The sequence below is a fragment of the Mugil cephalus genome, chromosome 4 (assembly GCF_022458985.1).
Source record: "Mugil cephalus isolate CIBA_MC_2020 chromosome 4, CIBA_Mcephalus_1.1, whole genome shotgun sequence".
Lineage (NCBI taxonomy): Eukaryota > Metazoa > Chordata > Actinopteri > Mugiliformes > Mugilidae > Mugil > Mugil cephalus.
In genome coordinates, this window is record NC_061773.1 from 25,169,947 (window position 1) to 25,181,536 (window position 11,590).

Sequence of the window (11,590 nt, forward strand, 5' to 3'; positions counted from 1 at the left end):
CTTGTCAACATCAGGTTTTGTTAAAACAAAAAACTTTGCAGGAGTGTTGTCAGGAATCTTACCTTGCAGTTGTGTGTAGATGCTTACGGGGTTGTGTGTGTGTACGGATGCTGTTGTCTCTGAGCTGAAAGTGGCCCATCAACCGCGTTAAGACCTGCACTTTATCACCCGCCCAGGATAAGTCGCCGCTGCGTGTGCGTGCGTGCGTGCGTTTCCTCTAAAGTCTGCACAGATATCTCGTTTTTTTTTTTTTCTTCCTTTCTCTACCAAGGCAACAGGTGGAAAGAGTCTTCAAAAAGCTGAAGGATGACGACCCAACGGCGAAGCCTTTGCACGCAGACTTCTAATTACTGTAAATAATCAAAAATAATAAATAAAACAATGGCTCAGAGCTGTGACTCGACACGAGCAAGAAGCTCCCAAGTCGGTGGCTCGTTCAAAAGCCTCTGTCCACGTCCTCTGAACGCACTAGAAGTGCTCTTTGTGGAACTGATGTATAGTATCATTAAACACACAAGATCATGTGCATGAGACTGTTGGATAATGCAAAAAAGGGGACATTGTGAGGCAGAGAAGCGGCCCGAGATATCGGGCTTTTATCACTGATTTAGGTAAGAATTAACCCGAATAATCTCACTTTATGCACTTTTTACGACGCAGAACAGGGGAGAAGTATGTTCACCGTCGGTGGCGAGGGCGTCTGGACGAGAGCAGCCAGAATTTAAAAAGGACTTAACGTTAAATAAAGTTCTAAACCAGAGGTGTCATTTTAGTGAGTTCCCCCCTGAGATCTGATCTAAATGGGACTGGATCAGTAACGTAATAACATAATAACCAATAAACATGTACAATTCCAGTTTTTTTCCACAGAAGTACAAGTATATTAGGTAAATGATTGCATTTAATTTATTTCCTTTTAAAGACAAATAAGTGTAATGTGGATACACCGTTTAGTTCTGGACCTCAGTGTCGTGTTCTCTCCACATCTCTGACTAAAACAGTGAACAAATAAGAAGAAGCAGCTACTTTTATTCTCTTCTTATATGTCTTTTACGTCTAATTCTTCTATGTAATTTTCACACTTTGCAAATCCACGCTGTGGACCACATTAGACCCTGGGCCGGGCCACTTTTGGCCCACGGGCCTTGTGTTTGACACCTGTGCACTAAACAAACGATCAGAGGAAAAACAACCTGATGCAACACAAAGCTGCCACAACAACTATTGACTGAACCCTAATTAATAATTCAATACCTATGTAATCATTAATTAAAAATATTATATATGTAATGTGATACACACACACACACACATATATAAATAACAATAAAACTACACAAAGAACAAAGTACACTAAAGTCCACCACAGTACACAGACGTACATTTTCCTAACCAGCGACAGATTAACATTTGTCATTCCCAATCAGCTGACCAGAAAGTGAATACTATGTATTGTATGTATTGTATGTATTGTATGTATGGTATGTACAGGCCTTACAGTTACAGGGGCTTTCATTGTACAGTGGAACCTAGATGACATAACCTCTGTACGTAGCCTTCGTCAGTGTGAGTTATTTCTGCTTGTGCACTCGTCAGTCTGACTCGCTCTGCAACGACTCCACCCAAACACTAGTTGGCGCTGTGTCTTTTTTTTTTTTTTTTTGCTAGTCGTTGCTTCACTTTCAACTATGGCGACTGAAACTTTCTCCCAAAATTTTGGCCTAAATGAGCCGAACATGAGTCTGTATCTCCAACCTCCTCAGTTAACGTCACCGATTCTTAATTGATCCAAAAAAAAAAAAATCGATTCGAAAATTACAGAGATGCAAAGAGAAGCAGCCTAGAAATACTGAAGCGGAAACACGCTACTACCAAGCGAACCAATCACAGCTCTCGTGTTTAATATAAACTGCGACTAAGTGTCATAAATACATACTCTGGCCACCAGGGGGCACAGACAGTATTTTGTTTTTCTACAGCAAAATGTTGCAATTTGTAAGACGATATTAATATTTAAGCTTCTAGCCATCAATATTGTTATAAAAAAAGTTATATTTGATTCGTATGCAGTTATACTTGCAGCTATATTGTGTCACAAACTTAAATAAATACATTACAGGTTAAGACCAGATAAGTAGTACAACCTGCAGAAGAATATAAGGAAATATAATTCAATTATTGTAGAATGTAACTGATTTTTTTCCAATAAATTTCCAATTTTTTTTAATTATTTTGCAATATTACTTTCAAAGTAATAATGGCTGTTACTTTTCTCAAAGTTGTCAGACTCATACAATCCCATTGAACGCCTTCAATTATCTGAAACATTAATTTGAACAACCGATATTCAGAGTGCAACAACATGATATAATCCACATTACAAACCATATTCCCCTTTTTTAAATCAGCAGTAAAATGCTAAAGACAGAGGATGAAATTAAACAAAAACAATATTTACAGGTACGGCACATACGGGGCTCCGTGGTGCAAACACAACCAATCGGAGACGTCCAACAAATCCCGCTGACTGTCAGCATGTTTGTCGCCCAGTCGGCCGGCTGAGTGCTTTAACTTTCACGGTACATGTGATTCTTCCCGAGGAGACAATGCAGCACCGAGAAGGTTTTCTTTGAAGAGATCACAAGGCCTTCGCTGAACCAGGCATTGTTCTATGTGATTGGCTTGGCCTCACACCGCGTTACCGGCTGAGGTACACAGCCACACGCACAAACACACATGCAGACACACACCATTATGCCCCATTGTGGAGTTTCTCTCTGGACCCTCGGTTCAATAGGATTCAGAGAACAATGACGAGAGGATATAGGAGGTCAGGGGGAAAAAACCTTTGTCTGCTCTGCTTCACTTATAGAGACGTCCAACGTATAGGAAACGGTACACACACACGCACACACACACACACACACACATACACATACTCCATGCACACATGAGCAGGCTACTTAGTTGACTACAATAAAACAAATGGAAAAGTCTATTGGTCTCCTACAAAAGATTTGATATTTAAAAACAACAATGTGAAATGTATCACGTAGTCAATGAGTTGCTATACTGAAAAGCCCTGGAGTGCATTATGGGGATTATAAAAGGGCCACTTGGGATTTGTATGGGATCAGTTCCAGTTTTAACTTAGTACCAAGTATTACGCTTACACTGAGACTTTTTTCAACGTAGTGCGACTGCGTTATTAAGAGAAGTGGTGAAGATGGAAATGTCCGATAAATGAAGCGGAATGAGAGGACTTGTTTGGTTGTTTGTCTGTTTTTTTAGGGTGACTACACATCACCAATTTCTGGGGTCAGTCTCCGTTTTGGATGACCTGTCCCCGAGCTAAAGCTGTCCCCAATTTTAGCTTTTTATGAATGAGAAAAAAAAAATGTTGCACGCAGACTATAAATATTACGGTAGCAGATCATTGACATTACCAGACATAGCAGTTTAAATATGTTTAAAAATGAATAAATGTGTCAAAATAAATTAAACTGTAATTGTCCTTGTTTCTTTATTTTTATTTTGATAATGTTTTTTTTTGTTTTTTGTAAATTTCCAGAGCAGCAGTCAGCGCTAACACTGGGCCATGAAAACCTGTTTAACTACTAGTGTGGAATTATTCTACAACATTTACTCATCATCACAGTAAAATAGTCCATCCTTAGTCAATCTACTGCATTAATACTCTCAACCAGTAGAAAATGTTGTGAACACGTGATTATGTCTGAAAAAAAAAAGAGAAAATACCGTAATATACTGTCAGAATTTTGAAAAATACTGTGATATACCGCTTAGGCCTAATAGCAATTATTTTAAAAAATACAAACAGACTGTCGGGATAAACATTCTTAAATTTGTTTCGACATAACCACCGAGGTCCATTCTACATTTTGCCGCGTACGTCAGTTTAAACCGGGGCCCTCTGATGGACACATAACGTGATGCGATTTGTTATCGGTTTTATGCACGAATAATGTGAAAATCTGCAAAGAGCTGATACATAAACGTGAAATATCAACATATCAATAAAATATCGTGACCAGCGTTCTTGCTAAAAACTGTGTTTTTACTTGTTTTCCGAAAACGTTCAAATATGACTTAAGCACTTGTGCTTTATTAGGCTAACAATAAGAAGACATCGTATCATATAAAAAGCCAAGACATTCACCTACACAAGTGTTAAATGTTTCTCAGCATTAATGTTTGATCGTAGAGGTATGTCCTGATGTAGAAGATGTGTCATTGCAGCCTAACGAGACAGGATCCTTTTTTCATCCAGGTGGACAGAGGAAGGTTAGAGGGTCTTTGAGGTTTATAGAAAAACGTTCAGAAACAGAAGTGAAGCAGATCAAGGTTTACAACTTCAGGGCCTTTCAGTGTTAGAAACTTTGCGGAAGACTTCTTAGATTCTTAGCTCTGTGACAATGGAGGCACAAACTCTGGAAAACCAACAGATTAGATCAATTTGTTATTGATTATTTTGTGAACATTACCACAATTAGCAGATAAATATCCATTAATTGATTGTGGTGAACCCAAGCTACTTCAGAATATTTAATTTACACTTGGAAAAGCAACTCGCATGTTTTTATAATGACTGGAACGACTAAAACTGTTGATTTTCCATGGATAGCCTCATGGGTTAGTTTACTAAACAATGCACCTGTACACATGTGCTCCATTAGTGTCCTTCCATAACAGAAATTAAAAAAAATAAAAATAAAAAACACTTCAGTGTACCTGTTAGATTAGTTTGGAGTTGAACAGAATTTCTTTGTGATTTAAAAAATGAGGTAATAAGCCAGACTTTGCCAGCACATGATTCTAAGGAACACCTGCCAGTCAGAAATGAGAATCTCGGGCAGACTGATGATGATGGCGACAGAGAACAGAGCGAACAGAGTCACCTTTCCCCCGACATGAACCCATTCACCTGGGAAGACAAAGCTCCGAAAGAGAGGGCGGGAATGACAGAGAGAGAGAGTGTGTGTGTGTGGGTGTGTGTGTGTCTGTGTGTGTGTGTGTGTGCGGTGGGGGGCAGAGGTGAAGGATGAAATGCCAAACCACTCCTTGAGATTGTCTTGTGATTGTGTGCGTCGGTGTTGACAGACTGTGTACATCTGCACTGCTCTGAGAGCGAAAGGCAAGTTTCGGGACGCGGAGATGCAGCATTACGCGTCCTTGGAAGCATCCCAGAAGAGAAAAGAAAAGAAAAGAAAAGAAAAGAAAAGAAAAGAAAAGAAGTGGTGGCAGCAGTGGGAGGTGTGAAGATGGGACTGAAGAGCGAAAGAGGAAAGAAAGGAGATTGACAGAAAGAAAGGTCAGGGACTCCCCACTGATGGACAGCTTTGTATGCAGCCAGCCACTGTAAAGACGAGTGCACACGCTCCTTCGACGCACACACACAGACACACACACACACAAACATACGCACGCACGCCTTCCACACAACTCAACAACTTCAGTGCTCAGTCTGACCCCCACTGTGGCAGAATGCCCACAAGCTTTCACATGCTTTGCACCCTGCGCTGACATGGAGACGTCACCTTCAAACCGGCCCCAGATCCGTGAACCGTTCCCCTTTAGAGGAGCCTTCACAAAGAACCTGTAGCCGGGAATCCAGACCTCTTCCTTTGCATAATGAGTCAAGTTCTATTTTTGCAAACAAACATGACCACTTCCATCACTTCCAATTATTCACAAACTTTGGTGAATCAGCTGAGAGAAGAGAAGAGGAGGAGGAGGGGGAACAAAGGGTGTTGAAGCGTTTGCTAATATGTTGACATCTGTACCTATTCTCGGTGAACCTGCTGATACCCCCTCATTTGCATCTATCAACAGATCTGACATCACCTTCACCCTCATTTCCCCCCCACCGCTGGATAAACTGAGCCGCAGAGCTGCCGTTTCTGCCACATCCAGAGGGAAGGGACGGGAGGGGAGGGGGGGAATAAAGATGTCACCAGAGAGAAGTAGAAAAGTAGCTGGAAGTGCAGGTGGAGGACGCAACTTGGCGTTAAGTCAGAAGTAATGGAAGTTTGGCACCCGAAACTGGCAACCATCGCATTCATCACTATCACACCTGACATTCAAGACAGCTTCGGAAGTTTTCAGGGGAAATGTTGCGAGACATTAACGCCTCGGCGACAGGAGCTTAGCAAATTTACATTAACCGCGACCTCCAAGGCTCCACTCACCGGTCCCGGTGCGCGCTGCGCTTTCCGCCAGAGAGAAGAAGCAGAAAAAGAAAAAAGAAAAAACTTCCGTCCTCCTCCTCTTCTTCCTCTCCCGCTTTAATTGCTCACCGCATGCAAAACACGGCGGTTTGAGGCGCAGAGGCTGCTCCGTACGTGCGCGGACTTCTGCTCCGGTCTTTCGGAGTCGGAGGAGCCGGTGGTCGCTGTTGTTGATCTTGTTTGTGGTGGCTGTGGTTAAAGATGACGGCGCGGCGGGGAGGAAGACTACTGCCGCTGTTACTGCCGCTGTTAATGCTGCTGTTAATGCTGCTGCCGCCGTGCGCAAGTGTTTTGGAGACAGAGAGCGCACTCGGTCACTCACTCCCGGTGACTTTTTATCTACTGGTCTGGGTCCAAACACTCACCGTCCGCAGCGCCCTGGAGCTCACCTCCCACTTAAAGGGAGAGGGACGGATTTCCAGGTGGTGGCGGTGGGGACACGCACAGAGAGAGAGACGGAGAGAGAGGGAGGGAGGGAGAGAGGGAGAGAGAGAGAGAGGGAGGGAGAGAGAGAGTAAACAAAAGCAAAGAGTGCATCAAGGGAGAGACGGAGTCAATAATTTGTTGCCACCCCACTCGTCATATTTACATAGTTATCGACCGGACTATTGATGACTACTGATTGGCTCTAGTTCTCCTCAGTTCACAGCTTCTCTCTTTTACTACACTCAGATCCACGTCCACTCCACTGGCGTCCTTAAGCCTATTTTAAGGGGGCTGTAGCCCCCCCGAAAATATCTCTTCCACCTCCGGAGTCCAGCGCGTAATTGGCAAATTTTGACTACTTTACTTTTATATTTCATCTTAAAAACGGTGAACATTGCCTTGCTTAGTTTCATTTTTATTTATTTATTTTTTTCATTTTGATAAACTGTATTAACACACTGGACCTAAAACCAAACTAAAACCATCAAATCCGAGTAGGAAAAAGTTTGATTTTTTCACTGTGAAAACCACAAACATGTTAAACAAACCATTTTTATAACTTAGAATGCAAATCTAAAGTGTAAATTTCAAAATCTTATGAACAAATTTAGCAAACAACAAAGCCATTCATAACTATTTCCATTTTTGGCTTCTCTCTTTTTGGCTGCAGTCACTCCATAGGGAACATGGAACGACATTTGATTAGTTGATGGGATGCATTTTTCCACCAATAAGAAAAAATTCAATACCATTTCTCATATGCACCAGACCCACATCAACATGACTGCAACATTCAGGAAAAAGTGTGGTGTAAATTATTTATAATGAGTCTAGTTTTTCTTAGTCTATCAACACAATTTAGCACTTTCTATAAAAGTTGAAACGGAGATTTGGTGACACTACTAAGTCAAAAACAAGTTTAAATCAATAATTATATATGATTATTTAAATATGATCATGAATCCGTTCATTTCCCTTCACTTCATAGTGTAAGAGCGAGCGTCTTCAGTGCTTCCTCATCCAATCCATTCCACTCATAAATATTAATTTAAACTGAAATCATAACAATAAAGAAATGCTAAATGCTACGTTCGCTCACATCCTGTGCACGTCCTGGGGGTTAAGCCTCCCCTGTCCTTTAAACCTAGTGACGCCCCTGGTCCAGTCTCACTATTTGCTTACAGTCAGGGTTTGTACAGTTCAGTCTGCAACACATGCAAGGCCACATGCAGCTCTGCACGTTTAACATCATTGTGTTAATTTAAGCAGTTGTTCAAACTTTAAAATATCCCAAAATGGTGAAAAATGCAGCAACATTCCCATGAGCCACAGTCATTCCCATGGATAGTTTTCTTTTATTATTTTGCCCGAAGAGACTTTTTTCTTTATATTTATATTCTTTATATGGGTGGTAGCTTTCCCTTTTCAGATGTATTTTGTAAAACATAATGTCGTGTAAGCTATAAAAGTGATTCTTAAAACATGTAGTTCTTAACATGGAGGTTTTTTTTATAGCTGTTGTGTATTTCTGCTTGTCAGTTTTGGGTGGTGAGGTGCAAAGCGGATCCAATGCAACACCTTCCAAAAGTCCATACGGAGGAAAACTGTGCAGTGTAGGATTTGTTTCAGATGAATGCAACATTTTATTTCATGTTGCTGTTGTTTTTCTGTCCTATGATATAATTTCCTCTTCTGCCTAACACAATGCAAGTGAATTCAATCCATGTAACGTTTATTTTTCCTGCATTTTACAAAACAATTGAGTAAATGAAAATTATTTCTCAGACGCTGTAAGGTCGCCACCAAAGATCCACTGTTCTCTGGGTAGGTGCAACACACAAATGTGATTGTTTACTGTACGTAAATATCGTGCAACAGAAATGGAAAATAAATGCACGATGTGAATTATCATGTTTCATTGGAATTCTCATGGGAATATGAAGCAAACTTTGAAATGTATATTTAAAAGTAATTGTTTGAAGGTGCATTGACATACACTGGTTTGGAGCAAATAAACTTGGCGACCTTGTGTTGTCGGATGGTGTTACTAAACAGATTCAAGATTTGAGATGTTTATTGTCACATGCACAGTGAAAACAGCAGTTTAGACCATGCAATGAAGTTCTCACTTTGCTAGCTTCCCTTACTAATAACACCAAATAAATAAAAGAAACAGAAAACATATGGAGAACAGAATAGAAAAGGTGCAAGTGAAATCTAAATGTTAAAAAGCTTTAAACCTCAGGAAGAAAAAGCAACAGAACAGTTTGTCATTGTTAGTCATAATGAGAAACATAATTTTTTTGTAGGCTTAACTATGAGGATTCTCTTCATGTCTCTGGAGTGACCATTAAATAATAATAATAATAGTAATAATAATAATAAAACATTAATTAAATTAAATTAAAAGCTGCATTTTGTGTTTTCCTGTGTTACCTTTGATTAATATTTAAATTAGTTTGATTGTCTGAAATATTAAAGTGTGACAAACATGCAAAAAAAGAAAAGAAAAGAAAAAATCATTAACACTTTTTCCCCACCACTGTAACTTAACCCAGTTTATAATCATAGTTACGGTGTAGCTCCAAACACTGCAGCCTCTATGCAATAGCCAGACTTCCATCCTTCCAAGAAATGTAAGTATGTGTCACAGTGATGCAGACCACCGCGGCTATGATTCATCTGAAATGCATTTCCTTTTTCACGCGTTTCTGTGGTCCGTCTGCGCGCCCTCTACTTAGACATTTCCTCTATGTTCTGTGTTGAAGTCATTTCAGTGAAAGTAACTGTTGATCCACACTTATTAACTCAGTCCTACAATATCAATATCAATAGCCCGATATCCAGATTCATTCAACATATATTCAGCAATGGGCGTAGCAAAGCTGGTGGTTTTATCACAAAATGAAAAATAGTTTAGCTACGGTGCCCCACTATGAAGGGATTTGATCATAAACCCAAATGTGGTCTGAGGTCCTCTTCAGACATGGTTGACTGACTGCATCATGAGCCATTGGTCTGCAAGTAACTATATGAAACTAAAGCCCCTTTCACACTGAGTGAAAAACCCACTTGTCCGTCTGTTGTGAAAGGGTCGACCCGGGTTTTCAACCTGGGTAGTTTATCGGCTGGGCTTCAGTGTGAACAGGACCCATTAATTTACACAATGACGTTGATGTATGTACCTATCTACCTGTCACATTCAGATTTGTTCGTATACAGCTTGTGTAGTGAAATAGCACACTTTTTTTTCATCGATCATGGCAGCGCACTGGCAAGACCGTGAGATCTGCATCCAAGGAGAAGAGGAGATTTGGCGGCAGATATCGGGCTCTGTGCGGGATACAGTGATTTATTCTAATATCAGCAGCCCTTTTGAAAGAGTGCAGGGTTGACCAGTCTGTTCTTTAGGTCATCAACAAACTGAAAGCATTAAAAAAATACATCATGCCGTCCATTGTTTATCTCGCTGTGTAGTGTACTTAAATGTGCAATGATGACATTGTCGACGTGTGAGAGGGAGGAAAAAACAGGGACACACAGCTCTCACAGCGGAAGGTCAGACCCGGGACTTCTGGTGAACACATACACAAATGAGAATTTATGCATGTTCTCTATGTGTTTGTGTGGGTTTCCTTCGGGAACTCTGGTCTCCTCCCACCCAAAAAACATGGGTGCTAAGGACCTTCTTTTGGCCCCCACTATCCAACCATGTAATTTCATCATACGGTAACATGTATTGTGACAAATGCAGCACTTTACCTTACTTCACCTATTTATCTCAACTGGGTTATTTTAGAAACCCACGCGACATCTTCCCAAACTCTGGAATCTCCCATACGACACCGGTCATTACAGCAATACAATAATAACATGGACACCAGTGGGTCATGGCAACAAACTAGCATCAGTTCATCAACTCTGTGGAAATATTTAACTATAGATGAACCCCATTCTACCCTGACATCTAGAATATGTACGACAGTCCTTGAATACAACAAATGTCACCTTGCAGAAAAAAGGCATTCAAAATAATGGCTGTATGTTTATTTCTGCGTGAACTGCTGCAATCGTCCGCTTACGCAACAGCACGCTCGTCGAGTAGGACATGACCAAGGACGCATTGTGTGTTCACACTGCCGAAAGAATGCGGTCACAAGGGGCCCAGACCACCTCCAAATGTGGCCTGGGTGATCAGTGAATCGTCAAAACCCAGTAAGTTCACACTTCTACTTTAAGATGGTCGCTTGGGATTGGATCACCCAGGATGCACCTTAAAATACCAGGTCTGAACAAGGCCCGAAAAGACAGAAATATAATGATTCTAATCAGTGTAGCGATCACTATATGACAACAAAGGTTGACAAACGCACTGTGGTGCATTAAAGAATAAAATGGATAATGCCAACACCTTTTATCTGAAATGTTGTGTCCATGATGGTGAAAAGTTTGTTCCTAAAAACTACGTCTTGGGGTAAACGAACGTCCAAATACAAAGGGAGGGACAGATGCACTGATAGAAGCACAATGTATATTTCCTGCATTAGGGTGGACGTGCTGTACAGTGAGGCTGACTTACTGTATCTGCATCAATATAATTAACAGAGCATCGCGGAAATTAGACTGAACAAGGGAATACATAATTTAAAGAAAAAGGGCGAAGGAAAGAAAGTATCTGCAAGGTCATGGGAGTGCAGAGAGTGAGGGGAAGATAAAAGGAGGCGCGGCTCTACGGGGAAAGAAAGAGAGAAAGAAAGAGAGAGAGAGAGAGAGGAGGAGAAAGGAATGAAAGCGAGGGAGAGAAGGAGGTAGAGAGAGCTTGTCCGTGCGCTGGGGAAGCTGATGTGCCATTTCTAATCCCTCCTGTTCGTGGCTTTGTGCCGTGGCCCAGCAGGAAGTGGGAGCTGGGCAGACAA

General features: G+C 41.0%; 1 protein-coding gene across 2 annotated transcripts in view; it reads right to left on the reverse strand.

Moving 5' to 3' along the window:
- LOC125007221 (transcription factor SOX-13-like) overlaps positions 1-7,032 on the reverse strand; it is a 44,755-nt gene extending 37,723 nt beyond the window's left edge. Inside the window, exon 1 of one of the 2 annotated variants that reach the window (XM_047583895.1) lies at positions 6,210-7,032. Coding sequence is in view for 1 of the 2 variants with exons in the window: in XM_047583894.1 (XP_047439850.1) it covers positions 63-139 (77 nt within the window). In the remaining variant the exon portion in view is untranslated. Of the gene's footprint in view, positions 1-62; positions 604-6,209 lie in introns of those variants that run through there. The other variant, XM_047583894.1, reaches the window with a different exon arrangement.
- Positions 7,033-11,590: the final 4,558 nt, after the last annotated feature.